This window comes from Numenius arquata, chromosome 7, assembly GCF_964106895.1.
Source record: "Numenius arquata chromosome 7, bNumArq3.hap1.1, whole genome shotgun sequence".
In the NCBI taxonomy this organism is placed as follows: Eukaryota; Metazoa; Chordata; class Aves; order Charadriiformes; family Scolopacidae; genus Numenius; species Numenius arquata.
The window spans coordinates 34,148,572-34,174,441 of NC_133582.1; the positions used below are offsets into that span (position 1 = coordinate 34,148,572).

Here is a 25,870-nt window from a genome sequence, read left to right on the forward strand (position 1 = left end):
TGTTTGTACGGGTGCCCACTCTGCTTGTGGAGGCAATGTGAACCCAAACAAAACTTTAGGCTGCCTCATTCCCTCTCAGATCTCTCCTCCTCCCTCTGTTTTCTGAACTCTAGGCATCTCTGCTCAATAAACCCTTTCTGAATCTTTCTGCACTCAGGGTTCAGACCAGCTGACCCAACGCAGGGCTCACATGTGGGCAGCTCTAAGCCATGGGATGTTCCCTGTGACCAGCCAGAACCCTCCAGAGTGAGGACAGGAGTCCCTGCAAGGACGCACACCCTATAGCAGCCATGGACTCAAACAAACAAGAAGGTAACTTGGCCTCTTATTTCACTTCTTGATAGCATGAAAGACAGTGAGGAAGAAACCTGCTCTCCTATGACCTGCCTGTTGGCAGCCACCCGCCACCCTCCCGAGAGCATCTCTTAGCCATGGCAGCTGTGGACAAATGTTCTTTTCTTTTAGTTTCATAGAGATATCTGGGTTTTGAAGTTTTTATCTCTTATTTTAGAAACACCTCCCTCTCTTCTCTGGAAAATTCATGGCTTAGGTAACAGAGGGTTAATTTCTCTATTACTATTATTCTAATTTGACTAAATTAGGTCTGTGTACCTAGGCCCCTGCACTACAGCAGGCTGAAAAAGAAATTAACTCAGAGATTTTTTTCCAATTAATTGGTATGCCCCCACGGGCTGCAGATGTTCGCTGCAGAAACTGGGAGATAACCAGAACACCCCTTGCTTTCCACAGTGCATCTGTGAGGAGCCTCCTCTGCTCCAGCTCTTAGCAGTGACATTATAGAAATGGTCTGGGTTTTGAGTGGGTACGTGCAGACAGTGCTTCTGCTCATGCTCATGACAAAGGTGGGAGATAAAAATCACAGTAGCAGGGATCCTCTCCCATCTTCTGGTCTTGCTCAGAAGCAGTTCCTCACTTCGAGTGTGTCCAAGGACATTACAGACTGATACGAATCCAAACCCAAATGAAAGATCCCTACAGACTTCTGCAGGGCTTGGATTGAGCCCTCTATGTTATATATCAGATTGAAAAACACCCAAAGAAAATGTAAGGAGAGACCGTGGCTCATCCTTGCTGTGCCACACTCCCACCTGACACCTCTAGCCCTTCACAAAGCTCAGCATTTAAAAACAGAATCTCCCTGTCCTCCCAGCATCTGCTTTGCACTGTGCTATTAAGACACATGTCCTCTTGCTCTTTTTGGGTCAGTCATTACCATCCCACAGTAAGACTCCAGCAGTAACATTTACATCAGAACAGACATGGACCTCAGTTTTCTTGATTCAGGAGGATCACAGTACACACTGGCTGCCTTCTCAAGTCCCAACTCCAAGCATCATGAGAAAACTTCATCATTCACTTCAGGCCAAAAGTTGGTTTCTAGTTTGTGGGGTTGCAGAGAAAAAAAAAAAAAATTAAAAAAAGACCCAGAAGGGCCAAAGCTGAAAGTGAAAACAACCTGTCATTTAAAAGATGAAACTTGCGTCTTGATGTGGGCTGGCTGATGAGTTTTGACCCCAAACAGCTGGCAGTTTGGGGTTATGGCTACTTCTCCCAATCAGCCTGCTGCCCCTTGTGTTCCCTGGGAGGAACCTTGGAGGATATTCTCCGGAGGGTCAGTGTCTGACTCTGCTAACTAACTCCATGTCTGCAAGACCAGCCAGCACAGGGAGAAGGTGGCACATGGGCAGAGAGGAGCATATGGCCTCTCCTCCTCTGCTTCTTAGTTCTGCAAGTTACTGGGAAATTTGCTCACATTCCTCTGAATCAGGACAAAGCATAGAGTCCAGAACAGGGCCAATTCATAAGGTGCCCTTGGCGGTAAACCATATTCCCCCTCAGGGGTAAAGAAATCAGAACATAGCTTGTAAAAGCTCTGACTTCCAGGCTTCAGCTTTCCACTTCATTCGCTTGCTGACTGCATAGCACCTGCTACCTTTTCAATCCTCTGCAGGACTGAATTTCTGTGGTCTTACATGCCCAGGTGGGTAAAGTCCCAAGCATCTGCAGCCAGCATAGAAGGAGGGAGCTTGGCTGCTCGTAGAATTGGGCATGGGGGGTCACTGGTCATGTCTGTGACTGACAACAGAGATGGGTGAAGCAAATTCTTGGAAGTGAGAGAAAACCCACCTCATGAAGTGACATTGACAAGGGGAGGCAATCCAGATGAGGAACTGGGTGGCATGGTGTTTTCTGGGAGTGAAGGCCAGCCAGGGAGCCTGACGTAGGGAATAACATGGGAGCTGATATCCATTGGACTGCAATTCCCTTAAAGTGCAATGGAAGCACAGCCAGTGATAATTTCTGTGGATAATTGAAGTTTTCTACACAGAAGAGACAGTTTTAGAAAAGGAAATAATAACTATAGACTTTTTGGTTTCAAGCAAGAACCCATTAATGCCTAGAGATGGTGTCTCTGCAATGTCCGAAACACTTCTACAAAATAAATATAAGCTCTTCCATGAGTGAAGCCTGTTTCAGAAATGTTAAGTTTAGCTCCAAGATCAGATGGGATGACAATGCCACAAAAAACTAGGAATTTAAAACTTATGAAAAGATGTGATTCTTTTTTGCGTTGTAAAAGACATGATTACTGCTTGGAATGTATTGTGACAAAATATAACTTAGAGCTTAAAATATACAGATCAGACCAGCCTTTTGTGGAGATAATAGAAATATGTACAAAAATTCACAATTTCAGAAAAGAGGTGGATCAGTAATGCTTTAGGGGACAAAATCTGTTACTTAAGGCTGGTACATAGAACTGAACTTCACATGGAGCAATTTAGTCCTAATTGCACATACAAGGTTTCTCGCTTCTTTGCATGGATCAACTTTGGACAGACACAGGACAGCAAATTAGGTGAATTTAACCTCTGATTTAGGTGAGCCATTCCTGTTTCATAATTGCAGTTTATTTTACAAACAGTATGGTGTTCACACCTCCTGAAGTGAGACTTGAGTCCTTTAAAACTGATTTGTACCTCAAGAGGGACTTCAAACACTCTGTTCCAGTTATTTATAGCAACCATTATAAGTCATTTTAATTGACTGAAGTTCTTTATTCCCACAGGAGAGACTGAAAGTGTGCCTCTGAGTACCCCTGCAACACAGATTTCCCAGGTAAAGATGAGAAAAATGCCCTAAATATCTCCAGGAGTTTAAAGAGTTACTAATAGATAAACAGTAGTTAAAAAGCTAAATTCAGCGGAAGGAAAAATGTAGGCACTTATAAGGAACACAGCAATTAAAAATGTGCACACTGCATGAATAAATGTCACACATATCACATCTTGGGCCTCATCCTAAAAGACACTTCCGTAAAATTTTTCTGTTCACAACCATTTGTGTTTAGACAGGTGGTTTGTGAGCTCAGCTAATTAACTAGCTGGCGTCATTAGCACCAATTAGAGAATGTCAATTCCCTGAGCCAGAGGGAGATTTCATGGCTGAGCTCTGATGAGCTTTCACCAAACCCCATGAAGTGTCCCTGGAACAAGGATGTATTGATTGATGTGGGGTGGGGGTGTCTTCCCTAGCAAGAGGCTAAGTCTCCTGAGGGGCTCCGGGTTACCCTGGCAGCCCCAGAGCTCCTCAGACCATGGGGTGCTCTTCTTGCCTGATAATGCAGAGCAGCTGGGATGGCCAGAGCATTGAGTGTTGCTGCATGTCTCTGTTTGGCTCCCCTGACAGGAGCTTGGAAATACTGTCTTTGAGCCCACGTTGGCTCAAGGTGATCAGGACTTCCAGAGCTCTGTGGCCTCTCTTTGAGTTGACATTCTTGCTGCAGTTAGCCACCATGGACACAATCAAGATTGTCTATACCACAGCCCAGGGAGCATCTTTCCTGTAAGATGCAGTTTCAGTGTTTCCACAGTGATGCTTCCTACGCATTTCCAGTCTGCAGGAAATGCAACAGAGTTTTGAGCACTTTAAACATTGGTCTGGTTCAATATGGAACCCTACCCTGAAAGAGAAACATATCCCTGAACTAGAAACCCTGACTATTTGAGACCTCCCTTGTCACCATTGCAACACTAATGTATGTAATTGCTTCTAAGTGCCCCATGCCAAGTGGAGGAGATATTGCTTTCCATTACCTAGTCAGTGTTTCTCTTGTCTCATCCTCTTTTCCCATTCAGACAGCTCCAAGCAGGAGCTGTAACTGCATTGCTGAAGGGCCCAGCACAGTGGATCCAACATGCGTGGAAAGCTAGCACACTGGTGGGACAGTGTGCTGGGAACACCATGCACATACGTTGCTTTCCAGAAAAACCCAGCTGAGATGTGGATAGCCTAATGAGTCATCTAAATGAAAGTTAGATGACTAACTTCTAATGAGTCATCTAAATGAAAGTTAGATGTCCCCTTTTGCTTCAGCGAGGGCCCTATGGACACTGCAGTTACCAAAAGAAGGCTGCACAAATGTGAAACGAGCTGATAAGTGCTTGCAGTCCCTTTTAAGTATTTTCATCCTTCTCTTCTGTCCTTACCCTGCTGCTTTGCCTTTATTCCTATCATCCTTGCCTAGGAGTATAAATAGGGGATATACTCCTAGGGCCAGGTTCTCTACCACTGTAAATAAGCACAGCTCTGCTGCTTTCCACCTATGAGGCATTGCAAGCCTTCCTAATGCTTGGCTGTAGAAGTGCTGTCCTTAAACGCAGGAGTTAGTAGCTGTGCTAAAAACTAGTTGTTCCCTGATAAAAGCATACATCATGCAGCTCAGAAAACTCAGATCCAGGCTTTGTGAAAAGTGTTGGACTTTCTGCCACGTTAGTTTCAGGAAGTGCCCTCTTTTGGGTGACACAGTGTTTACTTACTTCAGCCACATAAGATGTGCAAAGTGATGGACAGTAGATAAGCAGGGGGAAGTAACACAGGCAGTACTCCTTCATGGCTACAGAAGGTTTTGCTCTTTTCTAGGATATATTTATAACAGCAGAATTATTCCCGTGCAATATTTCTTCATCATGAGCCTGTTTTCTACTGGTTTTGACAGGCTTTTACTCAAGGTCCCTGAGAGGAGGCCCTGTTCTAGTGTAAGGATGCTAGGCAGCTGTCAAGGGCAGCAGAGACAAATGCTGTCTACCTTTGGAGACAGAGAGCCCTGGACAGCCTGGCTAGTGCTGGGTGGACATACGTGAGGACACAGCTACTCATGGAAACAAGGGTTCCCTCTCATACTTTCAGTGGCAGCCAGGGCAGTGAACACAGCTCACCAAGCTCTGCCCTCTGCTTTTGATCCCTTCTGTAAGCCGTGCCCATCTCCTGGCCATGACCGTCTTCCCTGGGCTGCCTCAAAGTCTGAACAAAGCTTTAGGTTGCAGAGATGCTCCCTATCTTTTGCAAATGGCTCGAATTGCTGGAACCCAGAGGGAGGATGGGGAGACTGCAGTTTTTCTCCCTCTGGTCCTGGAAGCAGCATCAGTCCTGTCCACCCTTTGCGGACAGTAGGTGAGACAAGAAGTAGAGTCTCAGAGAAGGAGCTTTCACAGCCATTTTACATATTTTTTTATATATAAAAATAGCTCCACTCTTGCAAAGTAAAGTCAAAAACAGGCTGAGAAATGCTCCTTGAATGTCTTCTGATCTCACCCTTCTCCTCCCATCTAGCCACCATTACTTTCTCTGTGAGGTCACGGTTCCCCCCTCCATGTTGGGAAATACTTGCTCCTCTCTCCAGTGGACTTCGACCAAGAGTTCATATTCCCATTGGGCTGGAGGACAAGTAGAGTCACAAGTGACTGCTTCTTAGTGTCCTATTTATCAGAGTCATGAAAAGAGGGGAGGAGAATCCTTCATTTCCCCATGGACAGCTACCCACAGAGCACAGTGTAGTTACTTGGTCTGGCCAGAGAATTTACTTGCATGTTTTTTCCACACAGGGCAGGGCAGCAGGTAAAATGGGAGTCATGGCTCGCAAGGTAGACATACTCTGCTACAGATGCATGATTCAGGGTCCCTCACCTCTTTGCTTTGTCAGGTTGAAGGCCACACTTCAAAGGCAGGTGGGGGCTGAAATGTCTATCTTGTACCAAGTTATTTAGATACCTAAATGCTTTTTTTTGAACAGTTCTTGGACTGCTGTTTTGACCTGTTCTAAGGAATTCTTGTGACCACGCAGATTTTTTTATCCTCTAGGCATTAGGCAGTCCAACTTAAGTTGTTAAGATGTGTTCCTCGTCAACTTTATTTATTCCCATGAATAGGCGACCCAGGGCAACACATTACAGCTAAGCTGTTGCCAAGTTTCCATGGTAGTATAAAATCTCTCTTTTTTTGGTATGTGTTGCACTTTAGAAACACTGAATTGGCTTGACTTTCCAGGGGTTCACAAATCTGTGAAATGTCTCTCTGATCCTGTAGGCATAATCACTTAGGCAAGATATAAGCATGAGCTGGTGCTTCAATGGCTTCCATTTGTTGTAACATCCCATGGGATTTAAAGGATGGGGTTTTTTTACAGCTTGTCATTAGAAATGAGCTTAAACTAAAATCCACAGCTCAAGCACTACGCTGCGCTTGGCAGGAGTTCAAAGACAATGTATTGATCCTGAACCACTCCACTCAATTTTGGATCAAACTTGCATCCAGTGCGACAAGGCTGTTTGTGTTTCCTTTCTAAGCTCTGAGCACTGAGGGCTGCAGAGGAGGGAGTTCTCAGGGTTTCAGCGCTTCATGTATAGCCATACAAGCCCTGGCAGATGTGGCTGATTGGTGTTGCTGGCTGCTTTCATCCGTCAAGCAGCACAAAAGGGAAATGCAACTGGAAAATGCATTTCAGTGTCTGAAATAGCCACTGTGAGCTGCATGTACTGGGCAGGACAGAACCAGGCTGGGGTCTGGAGCACTGTGAAGGGTACACAAATAAACTAAGCTAGCAGTGTGACAGCAAAAGCAGAAATTGACCAACAGTGAACTCCAAAATAACAAGTGACTATCTGCTCCTAGATGCAGAAGATATTTTAGTCCAGCCTCTAGTCCAAATCTTTCTTTTGGCTGCCTGAACTCTGCTTTCACAGAGCGTTTCGGTGCACATGGACACCAAAGTCTCTGCAGTAGTCCCTTTTTGCTGACTTTTGCTGATGCCTGGCAGGTTTTGACTCTAAAACCTCTAGATCAGCAATAACTCCCACCCCTGTACTCTTCACAAAGGATCTGTCTAGTTTACCCCCTTCCTGGAAACATCCAAGGAGGCCAGGACAGGCTTGTGGGCAGAAACATTTCATTTTGGGTTTATTCTCCCCAAACAGAGTTATCTCCAGGGCCAGCTTCCAGATGGCTCCACTGCTAGCCAAGACTTGAGGCTGTACATGTCCATCCTGAAGCAGTTCTCTAAAGGTAGCATAGGGTAGCATATTTCAGTTGGAAGGGACGGATCTGATGATCACCGCTTTTCACTTAGAGGAAAATGTGTGATGCCTAGCCCTGATGTAGGCTAGTGGGGAGACTCTGCCTTGGCAATGTCAGTGTTCACATGTGGCAAGCACCTATGAGCACGGATGGGAGTATTAACATTTTGCACAGTTGCAGTACTTTACATCCCCCCACTTCCCCAGGCATATATATTAGGATGTCTGATGATGCTAAGACCATCTGGCTCACCTCCCTAGGCTATCAGAAGCAGTATAGTCATTACCTCACCTAGCAGCCATAGCCCCAAGGAGCCCCTCCCATCAGGATACACTCACAGGTCACAGGGTGAAAATTCCTGTGATACAGGAGTGTCACAGGAAGGTATCCACTCTGGCCAGGAAGGGTGGGTGAAAGGGTTGAACCAAGGGAGCTCCAGCTGGCTTGGGGAGTCAAGGCTGACTGTCTAAAGAGGGAAGATGTCCCCCAGCCTCCTGTCCCAACTCCTGTCAGTCCTGCTCCTCCTACCCAGGCAGCTCTAGGAACGTGTCCAGCCAGACCAGACTGGGGACTGTGGGGTAAGCACTGGGGTAGGAATGGGGATGTCAGGCAGATGCTCTCTGTAAAGACGCTGCCAGTCTTGATCAGAGGAGAATGGTGCATGCCATTGCCCCGAGGTATCGGAAGCCATCTCTGCTCCATTTACAGGACTCAAGCGCCTGAGTTCCCCGGGGTGGCTGTCCTCTTACCATCAGTGCTCCAGTTTTGGACTCAGTTTATAACCAGATGTTAGGCCGAATTTCTGTTGTAAAGGTAAAAACCACTGGTACTGAAGTGCCTTGGGCCGCGATCTCGCCGTGGGCTTTGTGCAGGCAGACCGTGCACCTTGCTCACAGCAGTGGAGGGCTCGGTCGCCGGCCCGAGCTACCCCCGAAGAGGGTGTCCCCGCTTAGCCCTCCACAAGCTGCCTGCCTCCCCTCACTGCCCCCTCCACAGCTGCCTTGTCTGCTTGCTATGCCAGCCTGGCTTGCCCTGGTCTGTCTCCTGCTTCACCCAGCTCCCAGCCGGCTGCCTCCAGCTCAGGTTGTGGGCTCTTCCAGCAGCACCAGGGCCTCTAGGGACAGACGACAGGGAGAGTGGGCACAGTGCCACTGTATGCCAGGTCACTGTATGCCCACTCCCTTCCCATCACAAGTTAGAGAGTTGCCTCCTTCCCTAGAAAGGGCCCGCTGACCAAGGACAGAGCTTCTTCACGGCCCTTAGAGAGCAAGGAGGTGTTAGACCTGTCTGGGGAGAGCACCAGCCCCATGAGCATGTGGGGGAGGAGCATTTTTGTGCTCAAAAATGGATGTGTTCTTGATTGCTCAACTGCTTTGGGGATTGATAATCTGGCTGCTGTTATTGCAAACCTTGGCATGTTTCAGGCTGTCCTCTCCTACAGACTGACAGGCTGCAAACTGCCAGGGAAAACTGAGTCTAAAAGGGGCACACTGACTGCCCAAGACAGACACCTCCTACCCTCTACTGAGGCTGCAGCAGGGACCAAACCTCCCCCCATGTCTCCCAGCCATGACAAGAGGAGGAGAAAGAGGACAGCACCTTACAGGATGGGTTACACCCAGCCTTCATACCGCTCTGATCCATGGGTGACCCTTGGGGACACAGCCACCTGCGTTTGGGAGGAGGGACTGAACCCACCATGTTTGTGGTTCCTCTAGTTGCAGGCATTAGCCTCTGAGTTGAAGGCGGGTTTCACAGAAGCGATGCAGGAGCTGTCACGAATCCAGCATGGCGAGTACGCCCTGGAGGAGAAGGTCAAGAGCTGCCGCTGTGCCATGGAAGAGAAAGTGGCCGAGATGAAGAATTCCCTCAACACATTCAAGGTAGGAGTGTGACCTGTCGGGGGGCTGCATACCTGCCATGTTAGCTCTGGTGGCATGGGGCAGCATTCCCCTGCCTCCATTGATCCTTCCTGCCTGTGAAGAAAAAGAGCTGGCAGTTGTTTCAGATATATCTGGTGCACTTCTTTTGGCTTTGTGTCTCCCCTGACTACTCCAACCCAAACATAACCCATGCCTTGGCCCGTTTAGCCTTCTTGATGGGCCATGAGGCAGTGCTGTGAGTCACCCTGGGCTGCACGTGCAGCGGGCGTACAGCCTATTCACAGGCTGCCGCTGGGCCACTATGCCATACCTCTCCCTGGGCCGGGTCTCCTGCATTTCTTGCAGGAACCAGAGCCACTAGGGAGCAGGGAATTTGTACAAAACCTTTTGAAGTTGCATTCCCACGTGGCTGGGAGGAAGTGCTGCCTGGTTTGATCTGGCCCAAGAGGGTAAAGACAAAGGACAAGAGAGCGAGCCTAGCAAGAAGGCTTGATGTATGCTTTAAACCTGCCAGTGTCTCCAAGCAGAAACTGGATGACTGCCTGTGAGGAGGCAGGCAGAGAATTATTTTTTTTTTACGGTAAATTTTCTCCATGGGATTTTGCTGAGTCAATAATACCTTGTGAAGTTAAAGAGGGCTGCTTACCGGAAAAGCCCATTACTGACCCTCTGACAGGGAGAGACAGATGGCACTGTGCAAAAGCAGCCCTATGGTCCCAGACGAGCAAGGGAGACAACAAGAAGTGTAAGGGCACATGGCAGAGGTCTCAAAACAACGAGAGGCAGGGTTATCCAGGACATTGTTATGGGAGGAAAAGGGGTTTTAAAATTCAGATACAAGGAATCACGCAAGCAACAGGAGGGGCAAAGGCTGCTCTCCCTCTGCCTCATGCCCATGTTGACTGTCCAGACACTGAGCTCCCAGTGAAGCCACCTCCTTTCCTTGTAAATCCCTCTCCTTTGATTTACAAGAAACTTTTGAGTCTCTCTCCTCCATCCTGCTGCTCATGTTGATGAAATCTGCAGGAACTTCATCCATGAGAGCTCTACATACGAATAAGGCTTGGTTGAGATGGCCTGAGGGTTGCTGAGGGAGGATGTTACAGAGGGCCTCATTTCCTTTGGAAACCAGGCTAAAAAAGGCAGCTCCAAGGCCTGATTGGCAAAAGCTTACATATGTGAGTGATCACACTGGGATTTGAAGTACAACATGTGAATACACATGCTGGAGAACTGCAGAGGGAAATGTGCTTCCTCAGGTCCACCTCTAAATACCATTAAAGGCAGATGTCCTCCCAGTGCTTTCAACTGGTGGTGGACGAAGCCCTGTGTCTCCATCTCCCACCAGTGCCTTAACCATGTGACATTACGCTGGCTTGGGTGAGTTGCCTGTAGTTGAATTAAGGATTGCCATGCTGTGCATAGCATGTATTACACACACTGGACTTTAAAAGGAAGAGTGTCTAATTACAGAGCCACTCCCCACAGCACCCCAAAGTATCTCTAGTGCATACCAGACAGCATTCAAAGCTGTGCTACGTAAGGCTGATGGGCACCCTGGGAATCCTGTGGTTTTGCCTGTTTCTCAGGAGGAGCTCAGCGATGCAAAGTCAATGATTGAAGAAATCAGCGCCAAGCAGGAGGAAATGCAACAGAAAATTGAGCAGCTGCAGCAAGAGAAGCGGCGGGAATCACGGAAAGTGAAAGCTAAGTAAGGCCCAAACTCCAGGATTCCGGAAGTGCTAATTAGTAGTGGTGTCTGTTTTGTTCATTTCTTTACAGCTTAGTTTCTTAATCTTTTCCTGGCTGGACATATGTATCAATCCTGAATATTACTGGAAGCTCTAGCCGTCAGTTCACCCCAGGCTTTTAGACACATACGCCATAGAGCAAATACAGCAGAAAACCACCAACACCTAACTGGGATTCTAACAGCAAAATAGCCTCAGCAGCCCTCAGGGAAACCAGGACCTGGTGAAACACATAGACCTGCTACAGACATGTCGGGGCAGGAATGTTGTTGAAAGCCAGGAGCCTTCACCATTACAAGCTATTGCTAAGCCACCCCCATTCAGACTTCAGTTTCCCCTTCCAAGTGTGCAGGACTCAGCAGCCTCCTCATGGTGCAGTCATGCTCTGCTTTCCTGTCACCAGCCTTCTCTTCTCTGAGCAGAGTCATGCAGGAGCACGTTCGCACACTGCTGGGCCACACTGTTGCTGTGATGAAGCAGATGGTCCATCCACCTCGGCCCGGATTAGCCTCCTTCTGAAAACAGTTTTGATGATGGGTGTTACAGCTTGTCTTGATGCAAACACTTTGCAGATCTAGGCTAGCTCCTTAGCTAATTAAGCTATTCAATTAGGTGAAAAATGCTCTGCAAAAGAATAGATCTGAAATAACCTTCTCCTATAACCAGTGGAAGTTACTTCCAGAGCATTGTTCATGAACTGCATCAAAGCCAACTCCATCAAAGCCAACTTATTTCCTCGTCTCTGCTGGAGTTGTCCTACTCTGTGCTTGTACTTATACTGGTGTCTGCCACAACTGTAGTGTAGGAGCTTCACCTGTAGCATTCATACTTTCCAACTGTCTCATTCTTTGTATTTGTACAGAAGAGCACAGAAAGATGATCATGGATCACAGACAGTGCCTACACCTCTCCAGGGCAGCCCATTTCGATCTATTAACCTCCCAGAACCTGTGCTGATCAATGAAGATTTTACAAGTCTTTTACACAACGTGACTTACGAAAAAGGTAGGAAGTAGAATAGGCAAATGCAGTGCCTTCCTCAGAAAAAAAAAAAAAAAAATCCGGAAAAACATCACTAGGGTAATAGGAATCCAAGTTTTCCTCAGGTGGCAGCAGCACAAAAAGAGAACAGGGTGCTCCCCTCGGCAGCACTGCTCCTGGGTCTATGCATGCACCTCGGTACAGTCTCTCAGGACAGCAACTTCAGTGCTGGCCTGGATTCAGGACATGCTGCGCTGTGAACATGGTCCCAAAAGCCATTGCTTACCTCCTCCAAGGAAAGGGAAGCAGGCTGGATCTTCTTCCCTGTAATGCTAGTGGCACAGGAGACAAGGAGCCCCTGATAGAAACACTACAACCTTTGGATTTGTTTCTGTGTCAGGGAACAGGGCACAGAAAAGAGGATCACAGGATCTGGGCTGACAGAGAACACCTGGTGTCATTAAGGGGCCATACCAGTGGTTGATTTGACAAGGGGACGTATATATGCACAAGGCTACTAGTGTCACTGCTCCCTGCATATACATACTGCTAGGAGAATCACTGCCCCTTGTTAGCTGTAGAAGCTGCTACCCAATGGTGTTAGGGTTACACTTTGACCAGGAAATCACTGTCAACTGCCAAACAGTTGTGAAGGTTGGAATCAAAGAAAAGGTGATGGACCAGAGCCTTTTTTTCTGTATTTAACTTTGGGGGTCTAAACTTGTCTATCACCCTCTTGCTGTTCAGCTAGGAAGACACTAAAAACATATACATTTAAAATGTCAGCAGGGGCAGAGATTGGATGAAAACCATGTGCTGTTTTCTGCTCTGTTTGGCTCAGAATCCATCCGGTCACGGCCCCCCTGTGCCCTACTCTGAGGTGGTATGTTAGCCCGCTCCCTTACATCCCTCTTGCACAGCCACCTTTCTCACCCACTTCTCCCATTGCCCCTTTCTTTCCAGTTGTCTCACCCCTCCACTCTTCAATAAGCTGCTTTCTACCCAAAATGGCAGCTGTGTCTCTGTGTCAGGCCTCCATCCTCTTCTTCTGCCTGCTTAGGTGCCTTCTACCCAACATGCATCTACCGAGCAAGGACAAGCCAAGACTTCCACTGCAGTCATACAGCACCAAGCACAACAGTGACCCCCCCATGTTAGCCTGCCTGCAGGGGCTGCTGCAACAAAGACAACAACAAGAGCCACAACACTAAAGATCTTCCTTGGGGATCTAACAGGGATGTTTCCATGATAAAAACGTGAAAGGAGGATCTAACTGGCTGGGCTTGGCAGGAGGAGGTCTGCTGTCTTCTCTTGTAAAGTTTCCCTTTGTTCTTCAACAGTGTCTGACACCAGGATCATGCCAATGGGAGAAGGAAGTGTGAAAGTCGTAGCAGGTCCAGGTAGGAAAATATCAAACTGTCAAAAAAAAGTAGGGCAATGATTCAATTAGAGTGTTTGCTTTACTGGGAATGCATTTCACAGGAATGTCTTTCCTTTTCTGTGTACCTTCATTTTCATACTTGCAGTTGAGAGGGCAAACCTGCATCCCTGAAGTGCCAAATATCTGACAGACAATACTTGGCAGGGAAAGCCTTTCTGCTGCTGCTTTTGCAGGTTCTAAATGCCTTTGCAGAAAGGAAGAACTGAGGGTTACTGATATGGCAAAGACTAATGAGAGCACCATTTTGCCACTTGGGAAGAGATGTTTTTTGCAGTGACTAAACACCAGTAGAACTGGTGAGCTGTTTATCTGCCCACCAGCTTCCAGATTCCTTGTAGACATGTCTGAATAGTAATAGAGGAGTTTTTCTGGCAAAAATAAAACTTGGTCAGAACTAAGAGAAGGATATAGAAAGGGGACACTAAGGAGTCTGGACAGCAAAAGGACACATGAGAACAACCATTAGACGTTTGCACTGTTCACTAGAAGCACTCACTGTTCTGGACGGCTCTTTTGCTTGAACCTACTTGAAAAGAAGAGAGACCAAAAACTACAGAAAACGGTTCATTGCAACCCAAATTCAAAGTACTTGCAATTCCAGGCCAACGGCTCTAAAGCAACTGCACCCTCCCCTACCTTCTCTGTGATTTACTAGCCTCAGACTATCAGTTCTGCTGCTGTGTATAATTGCATCATACTAACAAAAATTTTAAAAGCCATGACAGGTTACATCCATTGAGAATGGCATTTAAATCCAAATTTTGATAATACTTTGTGTTTCTACAGTACCTGCCAGTGTTGTATTACCAAGTCCTGAAGCGTCCCAAAGCCCCAAAGTGCAACCATTCTTGGAATATGTTTTTTCTTTTCTAATGTGCACCAAATTTAGGAACTAACTTGGCCTGAAAATAAATGCTGGAAGAGTGAAAACCTTGTTCTGCCGAAGTGCTTGCCAACTGCACTTCTGTTTGTAAATTCACAAGGCTACAGCCCTTGTGAAGCACAGAGAATGCTTTAAACTCTCCTTCCAGTACTTCAAATGTATGATAATGCAGGTTAGCTGCCTTCTGTAGCATAATCTGGCAACTGAAGTCTCAAGATTCATACGGTGTTTGTCTTTGCAGGAGCAACCATAGAGACAGATGACAGCCTCAAGCCTTCCTTGACAACGGAGGGGCAGCCAAAAGCGCATCTGCCGTCAACAGTATGGAAGCAGCCCAAAGACACCAAGGACTGGGGAGATGAATACATTTCCAAAGAGCAACCAGAGAGAGGGAAAGACATGGGCCAAAGCAGATACAGCTCAGCAGACAACATTATATGTGAACCCTCTTTGGCTGGTAAGGACAGGGAGGGAAACTCTGGCTAGAGAGGCTCAAAGCTGCATTCATATCTGGTGTGAGCTGGTTGGTAATCAGCTTCTACAGAGCCACACAAGCTTCTACACACAAGCCAGTTTCTCCTGTTAGGGGGAATGTCTCAGGGCCTCAGTAGCCAAGATTTCTGGCCTTTGTATTTGCTGGTCTGTGCCATTGACAGAATCGTTCTGCACCCAGGACATGCATTCTCCTTTCCAAGACCTGGCAGTTCAGAGTACTGATGGGATTATGACAGTGCAGTTGCTTAATCAGGTGAAAAATACTTCTCATTCTGTAGAAAACTTGGTATGAGTTGTTTTGCCTTTGATTGCTTGTTTTGTTATTGTTAGAAAAAAATGGTATTCATAGGGGAAAACACATTTCCTTCAGAGCTTTCTTAGCAAACAGTGGCTGGGGCATGCTGTAACGTCAGGCTAGAATTTTATATTTTGGGGAAAGTAAACACACAAAGACAAGATATTGGTGTCACTTTTCAACAGTTTCTCCTTTAATGATCATCAGTCTAACTGGCTGTCCTTGAGGTGAGCATTTCCTTATTTTTAAACTTTATCTTCTGGAAGTCAAAAGGCAGAACATCGCTTTGGAGCTGCTGGAGTCAGAAAGGAAATATGTCATTAACCTTTCCCTAATCCTGAAGATCAAGGCGACATTGCAAGGGCCAGATGTGAAAAGAAGCACCAAAGAGAGAAGGTATTTGATTTTAGTGTGCTCTCTTGGGGAGTTTCCTCCAGTCGATATTCTTTCTGCATCATCCTCTCTTCCACTTTTCTTTCATCCACACAGAGATCTTTGAACACTTAGAGCTTATTTCTAGTTGAAAATTGGAGGCACTGGAAGGCTTTTGCATTGGTTAAAGACTTTCCTGCCTGTCCTTGCATCTTGTCCACCTTGCATCCCAAACCGTTTCACTACTACGTCACTTCAGTCTCCTACTATTCTTTCACATGCCACCTGCCTGGGTGGGAACAAAGCGTTGTACATTCACTGCCTGCTTCTCCCAGTCCACAGCTCCAGCTCTAGAAACTGCTAGTGGCTGCCATCCATCAGGTATCGATATATAAAGATATACACATCTACATATATCAGATATATATACACAGATATACACAGATACAAGACCAATAGGACTGACTCAGCTTAGCAGTTAAACCCAGCTCTTTGCAGAGGCCTCATGACAACTATCTTAGTTCCCAGGATGGGATAGTTCCTACAGCTCTCCCCATTCACTCAGCTTTGGCCTGGGAGTTCACAGCCTGTAAACACATTTGGGTAGCCCAGTCCTTGCTAGCTCTCTCTTTTTTGTCTCTTTCCACTGTCCCTAGGGAGTCCCACATCCACAGAGTCACTTGACAGAAATCCAAGAAATCCCAAGTGTGGGACTTGTGGTATATGGGCTGACGTGGACTTATTTAAGCAGTTACACAACACACACAGTTCAAACTGAAGCATGATAGTGCAAAGTGAGTTTTTATTTTTACTATTTTTTCCTGGGACATTTCCATCTGGCAAAATATTTCAATATTTGATATCTTCGCTCTGATTCTGGATGAAATCAGCATAAAATGACAGAAAGGCAGTAGCACATTTTGACCAGCTCTGCATCAAAGGGCTGGCGTGTTAAAGGGCCTGACAAATGAGACAACATACAAAGCTGGGGAGCTCTCCTCCAAGCTCAGGACCATGGTCTTGCTTCAGTAGCCACAGCAGCATTGCCTCAGGCTTTTTAGTTCAGCAAATTCTGGTCAGCTACATAATGCACTGGGGAGTCAGCCTAAGAAACCTTCAAAACACTGTAGTAATACCCTACCGGAGAGGGTACCTGCATGTACATAGCAGCCAAAACAGGGCCTCCTTGTGCAGTCAGGACTCCAATAAAAGTAGTTAATAATACCCATGTTTAAAGCAAGCCTGTGCTGACCACCTGTGAATGTGCACTTCAGCACATGCTTAGGGCTGAGTTTCTGCTCTGTGTAACCAGTCTGATATCATCTCCCTTCAGTTTCTTCCCCAACTCTTTGCGGTACCTGGTCCAGCAGCATGTCGATTTACTTCACGCTCTACAGGAGCGAGTTCTGAGCTGGCCACGACAAGGGATCCTAGGAGACATCTTCCTGAAGTTAACAAATGATGAGGTAAGTTACAGACCTCTCTGGACTCGTCTGTTGTGATTCATGATGTGCTGATGGCTCGCAGGTGGGCGGAGATACCATGCAGCAGAGGGTCTGTGCTGTGAAGCTGTGGCTATGGAAAGGCCTTTCAGCCAGCCTCCTTTGAGCAGAGTTCTGGTGCATGGTAACCCCTGTATTGTAGTACTTGGTTGGTCCGGGAGCCCACATGCCAGACCCACCTGGGGGCATGCAGCTATATAGCACAAGCCCTATAATAAATGCACAAGATGTAGACTGTTGCAGGAGCTGTACATGAGCTCTGACAGCTTGGACACATGTATTCACAGTGAAGGTGTGAAAAGAGCGTGTTTCTTATGCTCCTCTTTCCCAATATACTTCGCTCAGAGTTATGACAAGTGAGTGGGCAGGCCCCTTATCCTATATGGTTTGTAGCCCCAGGTAAAACAGCATCTTCTCAGGGTGAAGGTCTGCTCAATGCTGGCGAGCAGTGGGACCTCTCCTGGAAGGATATGTAAAAACTCATCTAATGCTTTATAAGTTTTAAGAGTCTTAAATAAGAAAAGCTTCTTCCTCCTCAGCCTCTCTACTCCTCCCATCTGCTATAAAGCTTTAGATACTGTGCTTAACAGCTGAACACAATTTATTAAACAGTCTTTCTTCAGAAGACAGGCTGAGAGAGCTGGGGTTGTTCAGCTTGGAGAAGAGAAGGCTCCAGGGAGACCTTATAGCAGCCTTCCAGTATCTGAAGGGGACCTACAAGAAGTTGGAGAGGGACTTTTTACAAGGGCATATAGTGACAGGATCAGGGCTAATGGTTTTAAACTGGAAGAGGGGAGATTTAGATGAGATCTCAGGAAGAAATTTTTCACTATGAGGGTGGTGAGACACTGGCCCAGGTTGCCCAGGGAAGCTGTTGAGGCCCCATCCCTTGAAGTGTTCAAGACCAGGTGGGATGGGGCTTTGAGCAACCTGTTCTAGTGGGAGGTGTCCCTGCCCATGGCAGGGGGTTGGAACTAAATGATCTTTAAGGTCCTTTCCAACCTAAACCATTCTATGATTCTGTGAAGTCCCACGCCCCAAAAGCTTCACACAGTTAGCAGCTCTGCTCACTGATGAGCTCCCAGGAGTGATGATGGAGAATCAACAGTTTCTCGTTCTGGCTGGCTCCATGACCAAAAAATCTCTCCTAAGTTTCTTTGTTCTTTTCTTTTTTCCATTTGTAAGAATAATTTTCTGGACTACTATGTTGCTTACCTGCGGGACCTGCCAGAATGCATCTCTCTGATCCACGTGGTGATCCTGAAGGAGGTAAACTTCCTGCCTGCTTCACAGATACGTAATGGCAACATACAAGCCTGGATCTTTTCCTATTATGCCTGCCCACAATAGGACTCTTCTCTGCCAATCCACTTGCTCTGTTACCAAATGCCAGTTTCCTTGGCATGCACCTACAAGAGGCAGCTTTAATGCATTCATCAATGTGTGTAACCCAAGCTATATTTCTGTTGTGACATGAAATAATGTCTCAGATCAAACCTCCCACAAAGCTTGCCTATGCACATGCTATCCAGACCTGTCCCAGGCAAACAGTGTCTCCTGGAAAATAGAGGACTTATCCAAACAGGAAGACCAAGAGTGAGGCTCTAAGTGCTTTAGAGAGAAAACAGTCTCTGCTGTCCAGCTTCAGGTATTTGGTCTCACACCCTTGATTCTTGGTTTAAACTAAAAAAGTTAAATATAAAGGTAGTTTTAAACTACAATAACTAAACCACACTAGCTTGCTTCCAAGACGTTTTAGCTTAGAAGTAAATCTCATCTTGTTCAATTCATTCAGGCCTAAACTAAGAACTTAATTCTGAACAACAGCACCTACCTGGGGTTTTAGTGAAACTTAACTAGTGCATCCCTACTTAATTAGGCTGAGTGTCCCTCCTAGATAATCCTCAAACTAAGGAATTTCCATCCTTAGGACTAGTATTGGTGGTAGAAGGAGTTGCAATTATCCCTTCCAGAAGTAAGATGAAGACTGGTGTACTGTCACCACAACTTACACTTGACTGGCACGCTCCTGTGAACTGTTTTAAGTACTTACAGCATAACTACTCATTAAACCCCAGAACCATTTGGAAGCAGACATGTTTTATGGGTGGGAGAGACTCTGAAGTTGCTTTCTCTGTTTCAGGTAGAAGAAGAAATCAAGTCTGATCTCTACATTTTGTTCTTCCATATAGTCCAGCGAATCCCTGAATACCTTATTCATCTACAGGTAGGGCCCCAGCATTGAAACTGTCTTGTTGAATTCTTATCACAACATGTGGCTTTTAACTCAGAGCTAGTATTCAGGCCTGTACAGGTACAGTGCTTCTGGCTAACCTGGTGGGCTCTCTGAAAAAACCTTTGAAAGGGAAAGCCAGCTGAGAATGGCTTAATTTTCATCATATTCACCTGAAGCTTGCTTCTATTTGGCAGTTTCTCCATTTGGCCTGACAGAACTAACTTTTGTCCCCTGGGAAGCCAAAAGCTCTGGTGCTCTGGGAGAACAGGAGGCCAGAGGTGGAGCACATCTACTGTGAGCTCCAACCTAACTCCTGTAACAGAACTGGCCTCTTTGCTGAGTGGTCCACATGCCTGTTAGTTGAGAGACCCAGAGGGCTAGGGGCTCCTAGGGCCCAACAACCTTTCCTACACAGACCTTGCTGATAAAAAGAGTTCAGGAGGGTTAGCTGAATTGTACTAAAACATTTCAAACAAGGCAAATGACACAGAAAACAAGCCCTGTAAAAACAAGAGATTGGTTTATTTATCCAATGCTAAACTCAAACGGTGCATCACCCGCACATTCCATGACTACATTTACAGCGCTTACTTGCGTATTTGCACTGGAGCAGTAGAAGGCAGGCCCCATCCAAGTCATTCAGAAACTGGTGCTACCTAGAAGAGCTCCCACAGTGCTGTGCTATGGACACTCCAGAGCACAAATCCATGATCCCAATAGCACCTTCTCCCCAGAAGGGATTAGGACACTCTCCAAACAGCCTGCTCTCCTCTGTGCCCCAGAATGTCCTGAAGTTCACGGAGCAAGAGCATCCTGACTATTACCTGCTGCTGGTGTGTGTGCAGCGCCTCCGGGTTTTCATCTCACACTATAGCCTCCTCTTCCAATGCAATGAAGACCTGCTTATACAGAAAAGGAAAAAGCTGAAGAAGTAAGCACAACATCAGCTCATTCTCTCTATCACCAGGGAAAGGGAGGTGTGGGGGAAGCCTGGAAACAGGGGCTTTAGGTCCAGGCAAGATCAACAGGCATATTGCTCTGTTGAAATAAAACAAATCCCTTTGCATATGAATACTGGAGAAGGCCCACTATTGGCATTTGTCCTTCAAACTGAGGTCAGATTTGGGGTGGACCCTTGTGTCTAACTCTGAGAGTGAAAGGAAAATCAGTTTAATCCTTCTACACATAGCAGCCACGTGTTTCATGGGAACATTTGATTCCTTAAACTGACAGCAAAGTCACTCTCCAGTAGGAGAACACATGGGGACTGTTTTGGCAGCTTGGGGCCCTGGTGAATGCCAGCTCTGTTGCCTGAAGCCCGCATAGGCTAAGACTGTGAAAGAATAGTGTTATCTTATTTTACTGGGGGAGTGGGGTGGGAGAAACAGAAGCCTCCAATATTGTGTTTGAGATGAACTGTGATGGAAATGACCCTGAATGTAGATTCTCAAGTTGTGGTTCAGAAAAGTTCCTTGGAATCAAGACTTTACTAAAATAAAAATCTCATTGCCTTTGCTCCTTGTGATGATTCACTGGGGGAGTAGGACACGATCAAACTTCAAGGAAAGCTTCCACATATGGAGGGTGGTAAAGGGCTGGAGCAGACTGCTGGGAAGGGACTGCTATCAGGAGAGGCATTAAGAACAGGACAGAAAGCAGGACACCCTGCTGACTGGGACAGACTAAGTGGAACAGGTCTTTCCTTGGGGTGGGAAGAGGTAAATGGGAATATTAAGGTCCCTCCCAGCCCTGTTTTCTGTGATTCTACATGCTCGTGCTCATTCCCTGCCTTATTTCTTAGCACGACGATGGATTTCTCCTCCCTCAGGTCATCCCTTGTGAAGCTGTACAAAGGTCTCACCTCTCAGTGTACAAGCCAAGAGGTTTCTCCAACACCCAGTGCAACATCTATTCGGGACAGCGGGATCCACTCTGAAGAGACAATACAGTCGTTCCCACCAGCACCCTCCTCTGGCACGACAACCCCGTAAGCCTATTGTCCTAGTAGAAGGCTTTCAAAGTAGGCTGAAAACTCTCTCCTCACACATACTATGCCAGTGTCACTAGGCAGTTACAGACTGCCATTTCCAAGACTACTCCCTGTATACGTGTAGAGAAATAAGGGCTGGCTCCTTCCTGCTATCCACTACCATGTGGCTTACAAGCAGGAAACATTTCAGAGCTCTACCCAGGGCTGTCAATGGTCTTGCTAGCTGTCTTAACAGTGTACCAGGAAGGACATTTATTGGTGTAGGCCTGGCAGCAGTGTGCATAGTAACACTCCACAATATTCACTGTCAACATTACAAGAGCTAGGAAACACAACCAAGGTCTCAGACAAGCCAAAAAAGTACTTTTCCACACAACATGTCACTGAACGAAGGGACTGTCACAATATCCAAGTACAAATGGGTTCAAAAATACACAAGACTAATTCAAGACAGGGCTGCTGGTAGCACCCGGCAAAATCGTTGGCCATTTCTAGCCTACTGATATGTGCCAACTGAGATGATGATCAGAGAAGCACACTAGACTTGCCTTCTTTCTTATGTCAGCAATTTGTGGCTGTTATGCTTCCTTACATCATTTGACACTGACAGCAATGACAAGCAGCTTGACTTCACCATGCTGAGTCCCCCCCTCAAGTGGCAGTGTTATTAGATCAATCTCTAGCTTCCTTCTCACCAGACTACTCAACCCAATCTCCCTCCCTTCATAGATGCGATGCACAAGGTCCCCATCTTGGTAGTCTCGGATGGCGCCTTCCCAGTTTTCCCACATTCATCCTGAACCGAGGAGCCAACATGGGTCCAGGTGGGGCCTCATCAGCACTGAACAGAAGGGGGAAAAATAACTCCCCAGGCTCAGATGGCCATGCAGCTCTTAATACAACTCAGGTCAGGGTTTGCCTTGTCAGCCATGAGAGCATGCCTTCAGCTCCTCTTTACCTTGGCATTGGCTATAACCCCAAGTTCATACCAGGGCTGCTGCTCAACCCAAATTTCCCAGCCTGGTCTGATGCATGGGGTTATCTTGCCCCAGATGCAGACCTCTGCATATCTTGAACATCACAAGGTTCCCCCACTCCATTCATTATGTCCCCAGAAGATGATAGTGGGGCTTTCCTGACTAGCGGTCATTAAAGGTTGTGGATGTACAGACCCTGCACCTAATACCGCATCCAATGCGGTACTCTCTGCTGACTTACCTGGAACACATGGAGGATAGGAGCCCTCCAAGTACTCCTGACACACTTCTGGAGACAGAGTCACCCTACCCAAGAGAGGAACCTTGTCCAGGGGAACCTTGTCCACCTGAAAAGACAATCAGACCACAGGAAACCAAGACACAGCCCCTACATTACAGAAAGAGAAGAAAAGTAAAAATCCAAAATGCAGATAAACAGGAGAGAGATGGAGCAGTTGGCTTACCATCTCAGTTTCTATTCATTTCATGGTGTAGAGCACAAAAGTCAGCCAAACCTACTGGATAAGCAGTTCTACCCCTGCAAATTTGTTCCTGCTAACCCAGCCAGGCAATTTCAATTAGTGGCAGCTCTGTTACTCTTTTCCAGGATATGAAAATACCTTTTTGCCTTAAAAGCAAGAGAATAGGGTTAGGGGAGTGAGGGGGGAGGGAGGCTTGTTGTGCTGTCTCTTGGTCATCCTTTAGTATTCCACTTCCTTCTGTTTTTTTTTTGTTTGTTTTTTTGTTGTTGTTGTCGTTGTTGTGGGGTGTTTTTTTTTTCGTTTTTTTTTTTTTTTGTGTGTGTGGGTTTTTTTTGTTGTTGTTTTTGTTGTTTTGTTTCTTATTTTAAGGCATTTGATGCCCCAGATGAAGAAACCCCAGCCAACCATGATGGAGAACATCCAGGCTGTAAAGCCCGCTGACTGGGAAATGGAAAGTAGAAAACATGAGAGGCCAGAGAACATCCTTGCATCCTCTCAGCTCACAGAGCAGGAACTCAAGGCTCTGACAGCCCCCTTACAATCCATCCCTGAAATGGAGTATGAAGCGCCACCAGCTGATGCAGTGGGAAACACTGAGAGAGCCATCAGGACCTCTGTGGAGCTGCTGCAGGATGCGAGGAACTTTGTGCCAAGCTACGAAGAGTTTGACTACCCTGGGGAGGTTTTCACCCTGCCAGGCCCCTATGAAGATGATGCTTTCCAAAACCTCGCTCTCTTTGAGAATTGCTCCCCAGCCTCTTCTGAGTCCAGCTTAGACATTTGCTTCCTTAGGCCTGTTAACTTCACATCAGAACCAGAGAGGACAGATCATGCCTTACAGCCATTGCCTAAGAGCTGCACTCCTGTAAGCAGCAGTACTTACAAGCGTGAGATGTTCCACAGCAAAGGCAAGCAGCTGAGCAGGTCTCTGAAGGAGCTGCCGAGGAGCGCTGAGGGTGTGAGCACCAGACTCTACAGCACACGGAGCAGTAGTGGGAGCCGGCTGCAGCAGAAACAGGAGAGGAATGTCCAGCCTCACATGATCTCAGCCTCATCTCGAAGCTCCCAAAGGAGCTACTTCCCCCCCGCAAGAGGAGCGGGTGAAAAACAGAGCTTCTTGGAAGTAAGGAGGCTTAAATAGGAAGAGAAAAAAAAAAAAAAGGCACATGGTGGTGCAGAAGCAGCGGCAGCAGCAGGAGAAAGATATGAGATACGGTTAGGGCAGAACAAGCCAAAATAGCTTCCAAAGTCCTCACATTCACACATTCAAAGTCCTCATCTGCATGTACATGCCCAAAGGAGGGACAAGACATCTCCTTTTCACACACACATCTTTCCCAGGGGCAAGCATGGGCTTGAGGCACACAGCTGGCTGAGCAACAGCTAGGACACCCTTGAGACAAGCTAGCCACTCACATGTCTCTAGCTGTCACTAATCTTCCCCCACAAGTAAATGTTATATCTGATCAGGGTAACTAAGCATAAAGCTGTTTGAAATTAATGCTATGGTGGCACCCAGTTAAAAAGGTGCTTTTCCACCTGCTGTGAGGAGTGCTGAGTTAAGAAAACCAATGGATTTAGTATCAGATCCTCAGCCAGTGTACATCAGCATGACTTGGCTGAACTCGGCCCATTTACACCAACAAGGATCTGGTCTATGGATTTTGTTTCACCTGTGTTTGTTGCATGGATCATAGAGCCATGCTAAAGTCTGTGTGAAAAATAAACCAGAGCCCAGCAATTGCGTCCCTCAGACAACCACTGTCGTGGCAGGTGGCACTCTAGCCTTTCAGGGACACCAGGTCTTGCAGGAACAATGCTCCTGTAGTCTGCAGTGCCTGTTCAGAGTCAGCTTTGAGCTGTCACAGTCAGGGGGGAAAATGCTCTTCACACTTCCTGAGGAAGAGGCCAAAAAATCTCCCCTTCTCTGGAGATTTTCAAGACCCGCCTGGATGCAGTCCTGAGTAATGTGCTATAGGAAATCCTGCTTTAGCAGGGGAGTTGGACTAGATGATCTCTAGAGGTCCCTTCCAACTCTGACAATTCCATGATTCTGGGTGCTGTGAGGGGCTTCACTAGTTGTCTCAGTGCTGCCTGGAGAAACACCCTCCTCTTAAAATAAGGCAAGATGCAGGTGAGGCTGTAGATGCAGGGGATGATAGGAGGAAGGTTCTAATAGCCTGACTGAAAAGGCAGCAAGGAAACCTTGAAAGAAAAGAGAAAGAAGTGAGTGAACAAGGTGGTGGATGGCTGAGCAGGGGAGATGAGGCAGAGGGAGAAGAGCCATGGGGACACAGGCCCCCATAAACAGGAGCCTGTGAGTTCTTTGGCACACACCTGCACAGAGCTATGGCTCACAGCAGGGTGCAGATGTGGACCTAGTCCAGAACTGCAGGACATCTTCTCCCCCACAGAGCAAAGGAGACTACCATGGCAGCAGTGGGCAGAACTGGAGAAAAGGGTCTTGTCCAGGGCCTTTCTAGGAGGAACGCAGCACTATCTTGAAAGGGGGAGAGATTTTTTAGTGGCACATTTACCACAAGGTGTGTGTGCTAATGAAGTCTTCTGCCCCACAGATATAAAACCAGGCATCAACAGAGACAACAGAAGTCTTTCACACCATATCAGCTCAAGAAGCCTGAAGCCTCACTGCCCTAGGGTAAACAGAGCTCCTGAGCAAGGAGGGGGTGGGAAGTTCCTTCAACTCCCCATGCTGGCTTACTCCCTTGTTGGCAAAAGGGGCTAGTAAGCTCCCCCTAAAGAAAAAGCTCAGCAAGGAAAGCTCCAGTGCCCTCTAACAGTGCTTATCCCTCTACTCCTCTGCCACTGCCTCTGAGACAGCAACAAGCACTTTGCAGAGGCACCAGTGCTGCCGAGTCCTGGGTGACCTGTTGTCTCCCAGCCTTGCCAGCACCTCCTCACACACCAGGTCCTTCCTAGCACAGAGGGAGAGAGAGAAGGTGACAAGGATGTGAGGTTGCAAATACTGGTTAAATTGTCTTTTCCCTTTTAGGAGCTCCATGCAGAAGACAACACCAGGTTCTGCCAGAAGGATGACAATGAGCAAACATCCTTCAGCGACCACAACCCACGGCACGAGCCCAAGGGGGGTTTCCGGAGCTCCTTCCGCAAGCTCTTCAAAAAGAAATAAGCAGCCCCAAGAAAGGCAGGCCACAGCCTAAGCGCGACAGTGCTTCCCCAGGTCCCT

At 47.0% G+C, this 25,870-nt stretch overlaps 1 protein-coding gene across 1 annotated transcript; it reads left to right on the top strand.

The window, feature by feature from the left end:
- Window positions 1-290: 290 nt before the first annotated feature.
- Window positions 291-25,813, top strand: ARHGEF33 (Rho guanine nucleotide exchange factor 33). The gene is made up of 16 exons (XM_074150712.1): window positions 291-312; window positions 3,092-3,141; window positions 4,161-4,208; window positions 9,093-9,257; window positions 10,847-10,968; window positions 11,871-12,013; window positions 13,330-13,389; window positions 14,555-14,770; window positions 15,370-15,499; window positions 16,809-16,941; window positions 18,163-18,246; window positions 19,121-19,204; window positions 19,996-20,144; window positions 21,015-21,200; window positions 23,032-23,785; window positions 25,676-25,813. The coding sequence occupies exons 1-16, from the start codon at window positions 291-293 to the stop codon at window positions 25,811-25,813; spliced, it is 2,484 nt and encodes an 827-aa protein (XP_074006813.1).
- Window positions 25,814-25,870: the final 57 nt, after the last annotated feature.